Raw genomic sequence first — 19254 nt, forward strand, 5'->3', positions numbered from 1 at the left:
ATTCCTACCTGGGTAACGAACTATTTGTGCAGCTTCTCATGACGCTGCTAGGATATTCCGTTCCATCTTAAGTACAGGCATGAGACTGTTGTGTGTCACATGCCTCTTTACACTCCAGCACAGCTTGCTGGGAACTTCCGTTTGTGTATAGCTATTGTTTATGCCCTCACCTGCCATTGCCCCTCCCGCACCCTTGAGAAGGCTTACCTGCTTTCCCTTTTCCAGCTCCTCCTTGAGAAAGTAGTTCTCTTGCTCCAGAGCAAGGGCCTGAGCCCTGAGCTGAGACAGCTCCATCTCCAGTGCCGAGGACTGGGAGGAAAGCAGCAGGAAAAGTTAGGATGGTCCTAGCCTGCCCATGACTCGTTTACATATACATTGCGCACAAAGACACGCGTATAAAATGTTCAACTAAAGAAGAATGGCAAGAAAAACGGATGGACTACGCTGAAATGGGAAAGCTCATTGAAAAACTGAGAGATAAGGACAATAGAGACTTTAAAAAACACTGGGAACGGTGAAACCTGGAAGTACCGGAATGGGTTACTTCCGGGTTTTGGCGGTCGCACATGTGCAGCAGTGCTAAATTTCACTTTGCGCATGCGCAGAAGCACCAAATTGCAACCTGTGCATGCGCAGACGCGCCGCTGCGGGTTGCAAACGTTGCGGGTTGCGAATGTGCATCCTGCGCGGATCACGTTCGCAACCCGAGTGTCCACTGTAAAAAAATTCCTTCCAGTAGCCCCTTAGAAACCAACTAAGGTAGTTATTGGTATGAGCTTTTGTGTGCATGCACACTTCCTCAGATACACTGAAACAGAAGTCACCAGACCCTTCTATATAGTGAGAGGGTGGGGAGGGGTATTACTCAGAAGGGGGGTGAGAATTGGCTGATAGGTGTGGTAAACCTGTTGACAACTGTTAGACTGCAATTGGTCTTACTGTTATGATATGGATGCAATGCAGCTGCAAACTGGTAGCTTGAAAACAAAACAAAATGAGTCGGCAGGGGAAGACGATGTGCAGTATGTGTAACACATACGGAAGCTTGGTCGCCAGCTGGAAATGGGGTATAAGGCATGGCTTTGGAAGCGGAATCAGAAGGAAGTGAGACAGGTGTCATCCCACAAGCCTTAAACAGATCATAAGGACCACAATACTTCAAGGATTGCCTCTCTCCAGAAGACCCTGCGCTCATCACCTGAGGCCCTTCTTCGTGTGTCCTCTCCAAGAGAGGTCCGGAAGGTGCAACACGAGAACAGGGCCTTTTCTGCAGTGGCTCCCTGTTTGCGGAATGCTCTTTGCAGGAATGTTCAGCTTGTGCCTTCATTATACACTTTTAGGCACCGGACAAAAAACGTTTCTCTTCAACCAGGTCTTGGGCTGATTAACATCCTATAACCTTTTAAATGTCTTTGTGTGATAGGTATTATAGTATTTTAATGTTTTTTTGGAAGCCGCCCAGAGTGGCTGGGGAAACCCAGCCAGATGGGTGGGGTATAAATAATAAAATTATTATTATTATTATTATTATTATTATTATTATTGGTTTGGTTTCTTGTTCATATTGCATAGTTTGTGTTTTCATTTTGTGTTTTCTTTAAAATATTTTTATTAGCGATTTCAACATAACAACATATCAAAACATATCATATTCATTATTTCCCCCCTCCTCCCCCCTCCTCAAACCCTCCCCCCCCGAGACTTCCCTCAGCTCCTCTCTCTGATTTCTCAACACATATTACTCTCTGCATGTTATAAAATTATACAAATCCCTACATTATCTGCCTACCATGTTATCAATCAATAAATTTGTGTATGTTTATTCAAAACCTGCCAAGGAGTCCAATTCATTTTGTTGTCTTTTTAAGTAATTTGTGGAAAGTTCCCATTCTTCTTTGAAGTCACAGTTGTCCTTATCTCGCAGTTTGTATGTTAGTTTAGCCAGTTCATTTTGGGTTTTTATACTGCTAATCACCCTGAGATCCACAGATGAAGGGCGATCTACAGGTTTAATAACTAAAAATAATAATAAAATAATAATAAGTAGCAGCCTATCGACTTCAGGGTTCCAAATGAAGCAAAACACAGAGGGAGAGAGATGATGGATTCACTGCCTTCACTGCTCCTACTGATCCACTGTTAAAAGTTGCTGCTCACCTGGATCACTCCTAAAAAGGAGATTCCTCAAACAGCAACCGACATCCCATAGAGAACACAGAAAAAGGTCTGGAAGATCAAATCCCTGCTGAATTACCCGTAGGATTACCAAGAAGGAAGGGGATAATAAAATTTACAAATGAGTGCTTCACAATCAATAGCTCTACAAGGTTGCCTTGCTGTTTCCTCTGGCAGGACCTCATTATAAATCACCAAAATACCTGGATTTTCCAGTTTTCCAGTTCCTCCCGGAGCCAGGAGCCTTCCGTCTCCTCCGGCACACCCTTCTCCACCTCTTTCTGCCGAAGGACCTTGCGCAGCCGTTGGTTAAGATCTTGAGCATCCACCTGCTGGGGAGACGTTTTTCGGTCAAGCTCTGCGTTCTCAAACTCCAGCTGCTGATTCCGGGCTTTCAGTTCAGAGGCCTGATCAGAAAACAAGAGCCCAGGAAAGAAATCAACATCAAGGAAACCCTACTCCATTAAAAAAAAATAAAAAATCACACACAACAGCTGTTTGCATGATTCACTAAGGAAGATACTCAATCACATCCAAACCAGTAACAACAACAACAACAACAACAACAACAACAACAACAATTTATTTATACCCCGCCCATCTGGCTGGGTTTCCCCAGCCACTCTGGGCGGCTTCCAACAGAACACCAAAATACAATAACCTATTAAACATTAAAAGCTTCCCTAAACAGGGCTGCCTTCAGATGTCTTCTAAAAGTCTGGTAGTTGTTCTTCTCTTTGACTTCTGGTGGGAGGGCGTTCTACAGGGCGGGCGCCACCTTCAGATATACTGGGCCGAGGCCATTTAGGGCTTTCAAGGTCAGCCCCAGCACTTTGAATTGTGCTCGGAAACGTATTGGGAGCCAATGTAGGTCTTTCAAGACTGGTGTTATGTGGTCTCGGCAGCCGCTCCCAGTCACCAGTCTAGCTGCCGCATTCTGGATTAGTTGTAGTTTCCGGGTCACCTTCAAAGGTAGCCCCACGTAGAGCGCATTGCAGTAGTCCAAGCGGGAGATAACCAGAGCATGCACCACTCTGGCAAGACAGTCTATGGGCAGGGAGGGTCTTAGCCTGTGTACCAAATGGAGCTGGTAGACAGCTGCCCTGGACACAGAATTCACCTGCGCCTCCATGGACAGCTGTGAGTCCAAAATGACTCCCAGGCTGCGCACCTGGTCCTTCAGGGGCACAGTGACCCCATTCAGCACCAGGGAGTCCTCCACACCCGCCCGCCTCCTGTCCCCCCAAAACAGTACTTCTGTCTTGTCAGGATTCAACCTCAATCTGTTTCAACAAACTTGATGAACTTGACCCAGCAACAGTCTGGCGTGTCTCCCCGGGGGGGGGGGGGGTTGGAACCACCCTCTTTGGGCTCCCAAAGATACAAAATGAAGACTCAGCTAAGGGCTTACCTGCTTTTTCAGGTTCTCGGCCATTTTTTGCACCGCAACTTTTTCTTTCTGCACAGACTCCATTTGCTGCCTGAGGTGAACAGAAATGTTCCTCTTTAGTATGCAGCAACATCGTCATTTGCCTTAAATAAGCATGCATGCATGTGCAAGGGAGCATGAATGCAAAGGCACCTTGGGCAGGAGCATGAATAACAGTGAAAACAGCAGGAGCATCTCATAGCAGCTAAACTGAATCCTGACTGCTTAGGCCAGGGGTCCCCAAACTAAGGCCCGTGGGCTGGATAAGGCCCGAGGGACTCGTTTATCCTGCCCGTGGCGACCCCCGCTCGTACCGGCGCTGCGCTGTGTGGCTGCCCACTTCTGGGTCGGAGGAACACCGGAAATAATTAATTAATTAATTAATTAATTAATTAATTAATTAATAATAATAATAATTTATTTGTACCCTGTCCATCTGGTTGGGTTTCCCCAGCCACTCTGGGTGGCTTCCACAAAGACCAAAAATACACTAAGATGTCACACATTAAAAGCTTCCCTAAACAGGGCTGCCTTCAGTTGTCTTCTAAAAGTCAAGATAGTGGCTTATTTCCCTGACATCTGGTGGGAGGGCGTTCCACAGGGCGGGTGCCACTACCGAGAAGGCCCTCTGCCTGGTTCCCTGTAGCTTTGCTTCTTGCAATGAAGGAACCGCCAGAAGGCCTTGTGCACATGCGCAAGTGTTATTTGCACATGCACAAGCATTCTTTCCAGTGCACATCTGGGTCAGAGGAGGCCCGTGCACATGCGCACAAGCTATTTCTGGTGCTCCTCCGACCCGGAAGTGTGCCGAAACAGTGTGTGTGCACTCGCTCCCCTGTCCTCTGACTCATTGCGCGATCGGCGCTGGAGACACCGGCCCGAGGCGCGGTAAGTTTGCTGACCCCTGGCTGAGGCCATCAACACTTTTGCATTTATTCAACAAGATGCAGAACCCATCTAAACAAGACCAAAGACAAATAGCAAGCTTCACCTGTTCGGGTTTAGAGTCCATTCTTCCACTTCCTGGTCATTTTTCTCCCCTCGGGGCTGTTCTCCTTTGGGGCTGGATGTGGGCGGGAGGTGGGGCCAGAGCCAAAACCGCAGGGCCACCCTCTTCTCGCCATCTGCCATCTCCCATTTACCCCACCATCTCCCACAAAATTAAGCTGGGGGCCGCACGTGGCCTCCCTTACTGCTGGTTCCTTGCTTCCAGTTTGGAGAGGCTTACCAAAGTTCTTCTCGAGACCCGTTAAGCTCCCTCAAGCGCAGGTCGCAAATGCTGCCTTCCTCGTTCATAAAGGTGATTTTGTTCCGCAAAAGAGCATTTTCCTCTCGGAGGCGATCCATCTCACACCTGGGGTGCAAAATAGAGAAGTTCCTGTGAGTTGCTCTGGCCTGGATTTGTGTGCCGGAGTGTGCATTGCTTATAGCATCATCCCAGCATTTTCCTAAGTGCATTGGGGGAATTCTTGACAGATTGACTCGCCTTAAGCAAGGAAACTGAGTACCTTCCACAGAAAATTTTTCCACATTTCCACATTTTTCGCTCTATAAGACACACTTTCCCCCTCCTAAAAAGTAAGGGGAAATGTGTGTGCGTCTTATGGAGCGAATGCAGGCTCCATGGCTTCAGCAAAAGCAACGCGAAGCCTCTGGAGCGCTCCTGCTGCGCTCCAGAGGCTTCGCGTTGCTTTCGCTGAAGCCAGGCGAGCAAGAGGGATCAGTGCGCACCAATCCCTCTTGCTCTTCTGGCTTCGCTTCGCTGGAGAGGGGCTGTGCAGCTTTCCCTCTCTGCACAGCACCCCTTCAGCGAAGCGGGAGGAGAAATGGAAGGGGCTCCATTTCTCCTGCCGCTTCACTGAAGGGGCCCTGCACAGAGAGGGAGAGAATATTTTTTTCCTTGTTCTCCCCCTCTAAAACTGGGTGCGTCTTATAGAGTGAAAAATACGGTACGTGTCTCTCTATTGTCCTATCCAGCGCCAGGGACTGTCCCCAGGTAGTGTTCCTCGTCACCCCAAGCTGTATCCTCCTCAACTGCTCTCGCCTGGCTGGACTGTGTCATCAGACTGAGATAATGCGGTGTGTGTGAATGTGAAGAAACCTCTGACTAGCTCAGTTGGATAAAGCATGGTGCTGATAATTCCAAGGCTGCAGGTTCGATCCCCGTGTGCATATTCCTGCATTGCAGGCCGTTGGACTAGATCAGGGTCCCCCAAAGTTGGGTCTCCAGCCTCTCTGGGACTACAACTCCCAGCATCCATAGCTAGCTAGACCCGTGGTCAGGGATGATGGGAATTGTAGTCCCAAACATGCTGGAGACCCAAGTTTGGGAAACACAGTACTAGATGTTCCTCAAGGTCCTTTCCAATGCTACAATTGTACGATTCTATGACTGTCGCATGGCTGAAAGGCAGCCCTGGCGCAAGGCTAAGACTCACAGCCATGCGCGCCCCCCTTTTTGCCTCTGTTCCCACCTGCTGGGAGGGTTGCCCACAAGGGCATGTGGACCTTGAACTGACAAGTCTCCCCTGTCTTATCTGGACTAAGAGTCTTTGCTCCTACAGCCTGGATTGGAGTGATTTAACAACTTGGGAGTTGCTGTGTCGCTAAATTTCAAAGGATAAACTTGGACAACAGCCCAGATTGGAAGATTGGAATGAAGTCAGGAAAAGCTACGCTGGAAAAAAGACAGCTGAAAAAAATATATATTTACAAATAAAGCTGTATTCGATGGATGAAAGGATATATGATTTTTGACATGACTGAGAATTGCATAGCCAGGGACGGAGAACTTTAAAGTGAAGACCAGAAGGTGGGAAAAATGAAAACAACGAGAAGAGGCAGGAACGAAGATTTGGAGATATGCTTCAGAGGGGAGCCCAGAAAAATTAATAATTACAATTTGGATTACAATTTGGTCGCTTTTTAAATTTTAGTTTATTGTTTTTAATTGGATTGGATTATGATGCGGACATGATGATTGGCTATTTTTACTGGAAAATCAATAAAAACGATTTTAAAAAAAAAAGAGTCTTTGCTCCTGCGGCTGCAGATTGCAGGAGAAGATCAGCAATGGTGGTCAGGACATCTTTCTAACGAGGCCTGCATGCCATTGTGGACTTTCCTTTTCCTTTTGAAGAAACCTCAACAAGCTCAGGCTTTCCCTAGGGAAGAAACAAGAAACCCCATAGATCTAGCCTTGAGCCATTCACTCATCCATTAAGTGTAACTGGCATTTAGATGCGTGAGCTCTCGTTGGGTAAAAATAAAACAAATGCCATTCTTCCACCAACTGCAATTAAGGAACGTTAAAAAGAGATAACGAGCCAGAAGAAGAGGACAGGAAAGAGGTACGGTGTTCAGAGAGGCACAATACAGAAGCATCAGACTAAGTGGGACTCAGATATCGACATCAGGAAAATTTGAGCAGCCTTTGATGGGTGAAAGAAGTAAACCACACTCCGGGCTGTACCACTTGACATATGCATTAAAACACACACATGCACACACTTTTCAAAGCTGCATTAGAAGTGATTGGTTTCTGTTAGAATCCCAGGAGGCACACAAGGTCTTCTAAGCCAAAGTTAATCTACTGGTTAATACAAGTAGCCCAGAGAAGTCAGTGGAAGAAGCAAGGAGGCGGTCAATCAGGGAGGCGAGAGGTGGTTAGTTTCAGAAAGCAGAGGGGGGCCGGGATCCCCGGTTACCTCATGAACTCCAGCTCCTGCCGCTGCTCGCCGCAGGTGTTCCGCAAGCCCCAGAGCGCCACGTTCAAGTCCTCCCTCTCCTGAGCGTGGCTCCCCTTCTGCTTCAGCAAGGCCGCCACCTTTTCCTTGAGCTTCCTGTTCAGCTCAAGGAGCCCCTTCGCCTCCGTCTCCGCGTCCCGGGCTCCGTTCTCGCCCCAGCCGTGGCGCCGCCCTGATTTCGGGGTCTTCAGGGCGGCCACAAAGGCTTCCATCTTGCCCAGCCGGCTCTGCAGGACCATGTTGGCATTCAGTAGCTCGGCGTTCTCCGTGGACATCTGGCCGTGGGCCTCTTCCAGCTCCACCACCCTCTCCTGCAGCTGCACTTTCTCCTGCGTCAGCGCGAGACTCTCTCGGTCGCTCTCCTCCAGCCTGCTCTGAAGACTCAGCAGTTGGGGCAAGCGGTCTTCCAGCCGGGCGTTCTGCTCAAGCAACTTGCCCACCTCAGCTTTCAAGGCCTGGTTCTGCAGTTCAAGTTCTTCCAGCGCGGGGAAATCTTTGTTCTGCCCCCTGGAGCTCACGTCTCTCTCGGCGGCTGCACCCCAAAGCTCTGGCGCCTGGTTTTCCAGCTCTGCCTTCTCAGTCCCAATTGCTCCTCTGTGGTCTGCTATCTCCACAGCTTGGAATTCAGCCTCTGGGTCTCCAGCCAAGGGCCTTTTGTTCCCTCCGATGCAATCTGGGTGCAGTTTTGCGACACTGGCTTGTCCCCGGCGGAGACCTTCCCCGCGCTCCTCGCTTCCGCAGGGCAAGGCGTTCGGCTGGGGGATGGTCTTGAGAATCTCCTCCAGCTCCTTCTCCACCTGGGATGCCATGTCTTGCCGGTCCAGAGTGGCCTGGTCACATTCGGCCTCCAGGAGGCTGATTCGCTCTCGAAGCTGGTGCTGCTGGCGCTTTAGAGTATCGTTCTCCACCCAGATCTCCTCATAGGCCTTCTCCAAGACAAGAGTCGTCTCCATGGGTCCTTCCAGTATCGTCTCTTCAATTTCCATCGCCAGGCTGCCTGACTCTCCGACGCCATCGTCCGTTTTTACTTCAGCACCGTCTTGGTCCCTTACGTTCAGCAACCGTGAGTCCCCCAGCAATTCTGGAACCAGTGTGATAAAACTAGGAGAGCGAGCTGGGCTTCTCAGCAGCTTCCTCTCTGTGGAGACAGTTGCTGAGCCACCTTCTGCTGCGGGTTCTTGGTCCTTTCTCTGGTCTGAAAGAAAGTCCGTCAGTTCTCTTGGCTCCTGGGGCTTCGCTGGCCCTGGGAAATCGCCCCTCTGCGTGTCTCTTTCTCTGTTCAAAAAAGCTAAATTTCTTTGCAGTTTGGACAGACATTGCAGCTCCTGCTGGAGCTCTTCAATGTTGCCTTCAAGAGTCAAGACTTTGGCCCTCAACTCCTCCTTCTCTTCAGCCGCTCTGCTGAGTGCCTCCTGTTTCAGGCGTTCCACCGTTGCGAGCCTCAAAGTCAGCTTGCCTTTCTCCTCCTTGAATTCAGCCTCCAGCCTCCTGAGTTTTTGGAGGAGCAGCTCCTGATCTTCCTCGACTCTGGACATTTCTCCTTCGTCTTCTCTCTTCTGGAACTCCTGCTGGTGGACCTCTTGCCTTCGCAGGAGTCTCTGGTGGAGCTCGTGCTCCCTTTTCGTCACATCCTCCAGCTGCTTCTGCAACTGCTCCTTCTCCAGGACCAGAGAGCTCACACACTCCTCAAAATGCTTCTCCAGAAGCTGCTTCTCTTCCGTGAGGGCCGACAAAGCCTCTTTCTCCTGCGCCAGCATTTCCTTCCACCTCTCCTGGGTCTCGGCATCTTCCTGGGCCATTTCATCCTTCTCAAACTCCCACTGGGATTTCTCCTCAGAGGCCTCACGCAACTCCTGCTGGTAGCGTTCCTCAAGGCCTTTCAGGGCCTCCCCATACTTGCTCACCAGCGCCTGTCGGTCCGCGGCAAACTGCTCCTCCATCTGAGAAACTCTTCCGTTAAATTCATTTTCCATTTTTGCCCTGGATGTGGTCAACACAACACATTACTGAAGCCTCTGCCAAGTGAGGGACAGGTGGCGGCAGAACAATCACTGCCCTAGGCCTCAGCCTTTGAAGACCACAGGCCAAGATGGAGTCTCAACGAAGGTCCAAATGCAGTTTATTTGTCTCGGATCTTCATTTTTAATCCTCTCTCCTTTCGAATATTGCCCCTCCCGCCTCCTCTTAAATCCACCCTACAACAACTGAAGACCAAGAACGTAACAAGATGGGGACTTGTTTACAGCTTAGTCCAATTTAGTGGAGGCAATTTAACTTAAGATTGCAAGAAAAGTCTGCTGGGTCATACGAGCAACCCATCTAGTCCAGCGTCCTGTTCTCACAGTGGCCAACTAGAAGCTCGTGGGAAACCCACAAGGAGCATTTGAACACTCTCCCCTCCTGTGGTTTCAACAACTGGAATTCAGAAGCATCGCTGGCTCCAGCTGTGGAGGCAGAGAGCAGAGCCAACATGGCTGGCGGCCGCTGACAGCCTTGTCATCAATGAATTTCTCTAGCCCTCTTCTAAAGCCATCTAAGAGGTTGGTGGCCTTCAGCCGTGAGTTCCATAGTTCAACTTCTTCAAACAGTACAGAGTTAAACTATGGAACTCACTGCCACAGGAGGCCACAGGATGGCCAAGGACCTAGATGGCTTTAGAAAAAAACTGGACAAGTTCATGGAGGAGAGGGCTATCGATGGCTACTAGCCAGGATGGCCATGATCTGCCATGCTTCTGAATCCCAGTTGCTCAAAACCACAGGAAGGGAGAGCTGTTCCTGTTCTTGGGTGCTGCTTGCTGGTTTCTGGTTGGTCACGGGATGTTGGACCAGATGGGGCCACTGGCCTGATCCAGCAGGATCTTCTTATGTTCCTGTGTTAGCTTGCCGCCCTGGGCCAGCCTTGGGGGGCAGGCAGCTGCTGCAGAACACATGATAATAAATAAATAAATAAATAAATAAATAAATAAATAAATAAATAATAATAATAATAATATATTTATACCTCGCCCTTCCCGGTTCAAAAACCGGGCTAACAACAAATTTAAAACACTTAATTATAAAAGCAGCATAAAATACAGTATAAAAACATGAATAACAATAAAATTCAAAATTCAGAAATCAATTTAGGGGTAATAAGCATTAGATAATCCCCAGGGCTAGCTGGCTGAATTGGTTCTACTTGGGCCAGCGAGGAGGCCAGGGGATAATGAGCTGTGGGGTCTCAGAGCGGGTGATCTTCATAAAAGGGGAGGGAAGGAAAGGGAAATAAAAGATCAGGCTGAATTCAAATTAAAAGCCAGGCGGAATAGCTCTGTCTTAAAGGCCCTGCGGAAGGCGGTTAAATCCTGCAGGGCCCTGGTCTCATGGGACAGAGCATTTCACCAGGTCGGAGCCATCACTGAGAAGGCCCTGGTGGAGGCTAGTCTGACTTCCTTAGGGCCCGGGACCTCTAAACTATGCTTATTCATGGACCTTAAGGTCCTCTGCGGGGCAGACCAGGAGAGGTGGTCCCGTAGATATGAGAGCCCTAACGCAGCCCCCTCACCTTTCCTCCTCGAGCTCCTCCCGATACTTCCGCGCCATCTCTTGTTGCAGCGCCTCCTTCTCCACGACTAGCTTCTCCTCCAGCCTCCGCAGCTGCTCGTGGAAACAGCCCTCCATCTCTGCTTTCTCTTCCTGGACGGTCTGCGCCATGGCTCTCATTTTCTCTTCCAGCCGGACCCTGGCCTGGACCAGCTCTTCTCGCTCGCGGCCGAAACCCTCGCGGGCCGCCTGCAGCTCCTCCTGGTGCTGGAGTTTCAACTGGTCCACCAGGCTGGCCTTCTCCTCCAGGGATGCCTGCAGGCTGCCAGTCTCCACCTTCTGCTGTGACTCAGCCTCCTGCCACTCTTGCCTGAGCCTCTCCAGCTCCTCCCGGAGCTCAGACACCTCGGCTTGCAGCCGGTCAACCTGCTCTTCCAAGGCTTGCCTTTCCTGGGCATGATGTTGCTGGAGGATCTCTTGCTCCTTGCCGCAGCGAGTCTTGCTCTCCTCCAGCTGCTTCTGATAATGGCACAGCTGGAGGAAGGGAGGAAGAGAGAGAAAAAAGCGTACAGTGGTGCCCCGCAAGACGAACGCCTCGCAAGACGAAAAACCCGCTAGACGAAAGGGTTTTCCGTTTTTCGAGGCGCTTCGCAAGACGAATTTCCCTATGGGCTTGCTTCGCAAGACGAAAACGTCTTGCGAGTCATGCGATTTTTTTCGCCCCCCCTTTTTCTAAGCCGCTAAGCCTTTAATAGCCGCTAAGCCGCTAATAGGGATGCTTCGCAAGACGAAAAAACCGCTAGACGAAGAGACTCGCGGAACAGATTATTTTCGTCTTGCGAGGCACCACTGTAATCAAAAAATGAATGTTGGAAATTGAAAGAAAAGGAGGGTACTTTTCATCATATGTGGTGGACATGCAAAGAGGTAAAAGCTTTCTGGGAAATGAAATAATGAGTAAAAGATTTTTTTTTAAAGAGCTAAAAGCTTCCTGGGAAATGAAATATAATGAGTAAAAGAATTTTTTTTTTAAGAGCTAAAAGCTTCCTGGGAAATGAAATATAATGAGTAAAAGAATTTTTTTTTTAAGAGCTAAAAGCTTCCTGGGAAATGATATATAATGAGTAAAAGAAATTTTTTAAAAGAGGTAAAAGCTTTCTGGGAAATGAAATATAATGAGTAAAAGAATTTTTTTAAAGAGGTAAAAGCTTTCTGGGAAATGATATATAATGAGTAAAAGAAGCTTTTTTACAGGGTATAGTGGGTAAAGAGTTACCAAGACAAGATAAAAAAATGTTCTTATATGCAACGACTGCAGCAAGAATTTTCTTGGTCCAAAAATGGAAACAATATGAAGTACCAACGAAAGAAGAGTGGCAGATGAAGATGACGGACTTTGCAGAACTGGCGAAACTGACGGGAAGAATTTGGAACCAGCAAGATCAAGTGTTCCAAAAAGACTGGAATAAATTTATATTATATTTGAAAGACAACTGTAAGCAATTAACATCATTAGCAGGGTGATCTGAAGACCTGTAAGATGAAATTGCTACCTATTCAGGATGAGAAATTTAAAACGTTAGGTTATGATGTAACAAGTATAGGAAAGGAAGTGAAATGCAAAGATGCAAAATTTAATTTTGTAAACCGGTAGGCGGGAGGGAGGGGAGTCGTTAGGCTCAATTGAGCCAAAGGGATATAATAAAATGCCTGCTCAATTGTCACTTAACTAACCTGCAAAATCAGGAGATAAATTAAATTTCCAGGCCAGATTTGGGCAAGAAAATCAGGTTGGCTGCTCAATAAAGATCTCATCTGGAGGGAAGTCTGGAATACTGTTTGCAGTTCTGTCTCGCATGTTTCCATGTTAACGGACAATTAAAAAGAGGCTTTGTACAAATCGTGACAGGCAGCAGAATGAAAGTGAAAGTGGGATGGCTATAAACAGCACTCCAGGGCTGGGAGCCGAGGGTCCCACCACCACAATGAACCCGGACCAACCCCCTCAGAAGTGTCCCGAGCAAATACGGTGGAGGCTTTTGATGGAGACCCTGCTCTTCAAATGGGGGGGGGGCGGGGGAAAAGGTCAGCTTACCCTGTTCTGAAGCTCCTCTTGCAAGCTGCAGAGGTCCTGTTGGTGCTGATCTTTCAATTGCTCGATAGCCATTTCGGCTTCTATGCTCATATTTAGCGGGTTGCAGTCTTCAGAACCAGGCGCTAAAATGCAAAATCAGGAAGAGAAATGCAGGCCTTCTTGGTTTTCTACGCAACGTTTGCCAATAATAATAATAATAATAATAATAATAATAATAATAATAATAATAAATTTATTATTTATTATTTATTCCCCGCCCATCTGGCTGGGCTTCCCCAGCCACTCTTGGTGGCTTCCCAAAAAATATTAAAATACTGTAATACATCAAACATTAAAAGCTTCCCTGGTAGCCAATGTAGGTCTTTCAAGACCGGTGTTAAATGGTCTCGGCGGCCGCTCCCATTCACCAGTCTAGCTGCCGCGTTCTGGATTAGTTGTAGTTTCCGGGTCACCTTCAAAGGTAGCCCACATAGAGTGCATTACAGTAGTCCAAGTGGGAGATAACCAGAGCATGCACCACTCTGGCGAGACAGTCTGCAGGCAGGGAGGGTCTCATCCTGCGTACCAGATGGAGCTGGTAAACAGCTGCCCTGGACACAGATTTGACCTGTGCCTCCATGGACAGCTGCGAGTCCAAAATGACTCCCAGGCTGCGCACCTGGTCCTTCAGGGGCACAGTTACCCCATTCAGGACCAGGGAATCCCCCACACCCGCTTGCCCCCTGTCCTCCAAGAACAGTACTTCTGTCTTGTCAAGATTCAACCTCAATCTGTTAGCCGCCATCCATCCTCCAACCGCCTCCAGGCACTAACACAGGACCTTCACTGGTTCTGATTTAAAAGACAGGTAGAGCTGGGTATCATCCGCATACTGATGAACACCCAGCCCAAACCCCCTGATGATCTCTCCCAGCGGCTGTATATAGATGTTGAAAAGCATGGGGGAGAGGACAGAACCCTGAGGCACCCCACAAGTGAGGCCGCTAGTTCACTTCCAGCAGCTTTCCATTTTTGCAAAATCTATTCCCAGCCCGATCTGAAGATGATGGGATCGAATCTGGGACCTGCATTCAAAACCAATGCTCTGAAACTGATCTATGACCCTTCGCCACATCGTGGCTCCCATGGGGGAGCTCTTTTCTTGCTTCTGATTGGGCAATGATTCCTCTCAACCTGAGCCAACCTTTATTACTCTCCCTCCTAGCAAGGCTTCTATTTTGCTGGCTTTTGATTATCTCTGGCATTTACACACCATTCAATATTCAGAATATCTAAGGAACATCTGCGAACATTTACGGAATGACGGCTCCGAGGCCCCCGAAGGCAGTTAAATCAAGCCCCGCCCCCTCCCCACAAACACATGCTGGAGCTGATCATCGTTTTACCTTGAGCGCCCTCTGCCCCGCCATCGTCCAGCTCCTCGTAGAGAGAGGCTTTCAGAGGAGTCCGGGCGACTCTGCCTTGACCCTGGTACTCTTCCAGCTGAGACTGAAGCTCGTCGATTTGGTCCTGGAGTTCCTGGGCAAAGCAGAACAGACGCAAACAGACGTTGCGGCACTACAGCCAAACTCAGGGCACACAAACGCAGGACTTCAATGGCAATCTCTTGGCATTTATGTACCCCCTCTGAGCCAGACTTACGGATGTTGAGAATTCCGTTCCACCTTAAGGAACAGACATGAGACTGTTGTGTGTCACCTGTCTGTTTACATTCCAGCACAGCATGCCGGGAACTTCCCTTTGCGTATAGCGTTTGCTTTCGCTGTTCTCTCCAAGACGACATGAGAGAGATGACGTTTCTTTGTTCTGATTTATGTTTAATAACTCTGTAGCTGTAGCATGACTTACGCCTCACGCCTACTTCTGTGTGCGAACCACACTCTGCTAATTGCATGCCCTGGCTTTTAAAGTCTGGGTTGCTGATTTACGTTGGAGCATGGGCTAATGATAATAATAATAATAATAATAATAATAATAATAATAATAATAATAATTTATTATTTATACCCCGCCCATCTGGCTGGGTTTCCCTAGCCACTCTGGGCGGCTCCCAATCGAGTGTTAAAAACAGCATTAAATATTAAAAACTTCCCTAAACAGGGCTGCCTTCAGATGTCTTTTAAAAAGAAGATAGCTGCTTATTTCCTTCACATCTGAAGGGAGGGCGTTCCACAGGGTGGGTGCCACTACCGAGAAGGCCCTCTGTCTAGTTCCCTGTAACCTCACTTCTCGCAATGAGGGAACCACCAGAAGGCCATCGGCGCTGGATCTCAGTGTCTGGGCTGAACAATGGGGGTGGAGATGCTCCTTCAGATATACTGGACCGAGGCCGTTTAGGGCTTTAAAGGTCAGCACCAACACTTTGAATTGTGCTCGGAAACATACTGGAAAGAGATGTCCGAGGTGGGCTTGCCAGCTGGCCTCTCGGCCCTCTGCATGTCACCAATGGACCCCCTGGGCCAGACCTCCTTCACTTACCCTGCACTGCTGTTCGTACGTAGTCTTCATCTGCATCAGCCGCTCCTCCTGCAGGAAGAACTCTGCGCTGCCAGGATCGAGATCCCCATACTAGAGCCAAAGAACAAGTGGTGGGAATTTTAAATGGTGAAATGCTTCTGGGAGATGATATATAATGAGATGAAAAAAATGCTGAAATATACATTCATAAAGAAACCAGAAGCATTTTTACTGGGCATTGTGGGGAGTGATATAAATAGAAAGGAATGTAAGCTCTTTTTATACGCAATAACAGCAGCAAGAATATTACTGGCCCAAAAATGGAAGCAAGAAGAATTACCGACGACTGAAGAATGGAGAATGAAGTTAATGGACTATGCAGAATTAGATAAACTAGCAGGAAGGATTCGAAACTGGTGGGACCAGAAATTCATGGAAGACTGGAGTAAATTTACGGACTACTTGAAAAGTATTTGTGAAGATCAGACGACGTTTGTAGGGTTGCAAGAAGTTTTGTGAGGAGTATTATTGGAAGTATTGCAAAATTGAAGAAGAGGAAGGATGATTTATTAAGAGATGTAAAGGCAATATAAAGTTAAAAAATGCATAAGAAGCGGTTAAAACGGTGGATCATCAGAGGTGCTGATGGAAGTCTAAAAAGATTGTTTAAGTGATAAGTTTTGTGGTACAGTGGTACCTCGCAAGACGAATGCCTCGAAAGACGAAAAACTCGCAAAACGAAAGAGTTTTTCGTTTTTTGAGTTGCTTTGCAAGACGGATTTCCCTATGGGCTTGCTTCGCAAGACGAAAACGTCTTGCAAGTTTGTTTCCTTTGTCTTGCAAGTTTGTTTCCTTTTTCTTAAAACCGTGCATTCACTTCGAGGAGCAACTCATAGCACGCGGTGTGGTAGCCTTTTTTGAGGTTTTTGAAGACTTTGGTGATTTTTGAAGCTTTTCCAAAGTCCGTGCTTCGCAAGACGAAAAAATCGCAAGACGAAAAAACCCGCGGAACGAATTAATTTCGTCTTGCAAGGCACCACTGTACATTTTATAATTTATATGTTAAAATCAATAATAAAAAAACTAGAGCCAAAGAACACTTTGTCACCACCCTCTTCCGCCGTAACAGTGCTCCCCAAACCTTTTCGGGCCAGCACCCCATTGGGTCGGCAAGGCCCAGCCTACCTTCTCTGCTAGGACATTCTCCCAGTTCTTCTGCAGTTTGCTGATGGTGCCCTCGCATTTCAGTAGCTTCTCTCCAGTTTCCTGGAGTTCGTTCTCCAAGCGGCTGTTCTCCTAAGGAAAAGCCAAAGGAAATAAAGAGGCTGAGAGCCGTATTGCAAAACGGTAAACAGAACAGGGAAGGTTTTCTAGATATGTGGTGAAGGCAACCAACCCAAAGCGCCTGATTCAATGACTGAGCCCATTTAAAATGGGATTATTTTGTTGCGGGTTTTAATTATTGGCATTTATAGTTCTTTTTTTTTTGCGAAACTGGTTTTTATTCCTGTAAACTACCTAGAAAGTTATTTTGGTAGTAAGCAGTTTATCAATCAATCAATCAATCAATCAAGGAGAGCTCACTGGGTGAGCAGCTGCCTCTCAACCTAACCTACCTTGCGAGGCTGTTGTGGGGATTAAAATGAGGAGTGTGAGAGAACCGTGTGAGCTCCTTGGTGAGAAAAAAGGTGGGATAACAACAATATTAATAATTTATTATTTATTATTTATATCCCAGCCATCTGGCTGAGTTTCCCCAGCCACTCTGGGCGGCTCCCAATCGAGTGTTAAAAACAATACAGCATTAAATAGTACAAACTTCCCTAAACAGGGCTGCCTTCAGATGTCTTTTAAAGATAGGATAGCTGCTTATTTCCTTCACATCGGAAGGGAGGGCGTTCCACAGGGTGGGTGCCACTACCAAGAAGGCCCTCTGCCTGGTTCCCTGTAACCTTACTTCTTGCAATGAGGGAACCGCCAGAAGGCCCTCAGCGCTGGACCTCAGTGTCCGGGCAGAACAATGGGGGTGGAGACGCTCCTTCTGGTATACTGGACCAAGGCCGTTTAGGGCTTTAAAGGTCAACTTCAACACTTTGAATTGTGCTCGAAAATGTACTGGGAGCCAATGCAGATCTCTCAGGACTGGTGTTATATGGTCTCAGCAGTCACTCCCAGCCACCAGTCTAGCTGCCGCATTCTGGATTAGTTGTAGTTTCCGAGTCACCTTCAAAGGTAGCCCCGTGTAGAGCGCGTTGCAGTAGTCCAAGCGGGAGATAACCAGAGCATGCACCACTCTGGCGAGACAGTCTGGGGGCAGGGAGGGTCTCATCCTGCGTACCAGATGGAGCTGGTAGACAGCTGCCCTGGACACAGAATTGACCTGCGCCTCCAAGGACAGCTGTGAATCCAGAATGACTCCCAGGCTGCACACCTGGTCCTTCAGGGGCACAGTTACCCCATTCAGGACCAGGGAATTCTCCACACCCGCCCGCCCCCTGTCCCCCCAAATCAGTACTTCGGTCTTGTCAGGATACAACAAATATGATTGGCATCCGTCTGTCCCATGAGACAATGTGCCTCCAGGGGGTGAAGTTAAATCGCTGTGTTAGCAGCACTGAAGTGACCTCCTTGGGGTGCCAGCCTGGGCAAGTGTGTCTGGAGGTCTTGGGCTGCCCAGATGACAAGACCTCCATTTTGACCTTACTGATGTGGTCCAAAGGAAAGCAGAGCAAGACGTTTGGGCCCAGCTTTGCTGCAGGAATTGCTGGAAGGAGACATGCAAGGCTCTATCCCAGCCGTTTTAGGGACTCCATTCCAGATTTGTGAGGGCTTTACTCCTTAACTTTTTCAGCTCCCAAAGATGTCCCACAAGGCAGCAGAGGTCGAGGACCAGAGTGTTCCTTCTCCTAGACGGGCTCCCTTCCCAGGTGGACGAGCCCCAGCTGCACCTAATGCTATCATTCTAGAAAAAGAGGTGCCGGAACTCACCATGAACGCCTCCCTTGTTATCTTATAACAGCAGACACTCTGCCACCCAACTACCTCCTGAACTCTCCTTTAACTCGGGCAACCTACCGTACTTTTCACTCTATAAGTCGCACCCGACCATAAGACGCACCTAGTTTTTAGAGGAGGAAAACAAGAAAAGCCAGCAAGACACACTCGCTTGGTGCGGCTCTTTAAAGATAGAGCGGCTCTTGCTGGCTTTTCTGGGAGGTGGGAGAAGGGACTGATGGGCTGCCCTCCATCTCTTCTCCCACCTCCCTGAAAAGCCAGAGCAAGCTGCGCAGCTTTCGCTGAAGCCAGCACAGCAAGAGCTGCGCAGTGCTTCTGGGTTGCTGGCTTCCCAGTGAAGAAGGATGAAGGACGGAAGGGGCTCCTTAAGGGCTCCTTTCTGTCCCTCCTCCTGCTTCGCTGGGAAGCCAGCGACCCAGAAGCGCTGCACAGCTCTTGCTCTTGCTGTGCTGGCTTCTGGGACAGTTGCGCAGCCTGCATTCACTCCATAAGATGCACATACATTTCCCCTTACTTTTTTGGAGGAAAAAAGTGCATCTTATGGAGCGAAAAATACAGTACTTTTAACCAGCGTCTTTGAAGTAGGTTTGCAGCTTCTTGGTTATAAATGCAGACGCAAAAAAGCGCATGAGTGGCATAAAAAGTAAAGGGTAAAGGGACCCCTGACCATTAGGTCCAGTTGTGGCCGACTCTGGGGTTGCGGCGCTCATCTTGCTTTATTGGCCAAGGGAGCCGGCGTACAGCTTCTGGGTCATGTGACCAGCATGACTAAGCAGCTTCTGGCGAACCAGAGCAGCGCATGGAAACGCTGTT

General features: G+C 48.4%; 1 protein-coding gene across 1 annotated transcript in view; it reads right to left on the minus strand.

Annotated features, from left to right (window-relative positions):
- The window catches only part of NIN (ninein), a 125591-nt gene that overhangs the window by 22388 nt on the left and 83949 nt on the right, over positions 1-19254 (minus strand). Inside the window, exons 13-22 of the mRNA XM_081877073.1 lie at positions 16612-16722; positions 15448-15537; positions 14355-14487; positions 12970-13091; positions 10897-11408; positions 7312-9330; positions 4833-4958; positions 3587-3656; positions 2379-2582; positions 208-309 (exon numbers count right to left, since the gene is read on the minus strand). Of these exons, the coding sequence (XP_081733199.1) occupies positions 208-309; positions 2379-2582; positions 3587-3656; positions 4833-4958; positions 7312-9330; positions 10897-11408; positions 12970-13091; positions 14355-14487; positions 15448-15537; positions 16612-16722 (3489 nt within the window). The remainder of the gene's footprint in view (positions 1-207; positions 310-2378; positions 2583-3586; positions 3657-4832; positions 4959-7311; positions 9331-10896; positions 11409-12969; positions 13092-14354; positions 14488-15447; positions 15538-16611; positions 16723-19254) is intronic.

Source organism: Podarcis erhardii (assembly GCF_964252035.2).
Source record: "Podarcis erhardii genome assembly, chromosome: 1".
In the NCBI taxonomy this organism is placed as follows: Eukaryota; Metazoa; Chordata; class Lepidosauria; order Squamata; family Lacertidae; genus Podarcis; species Podarcis erhardii.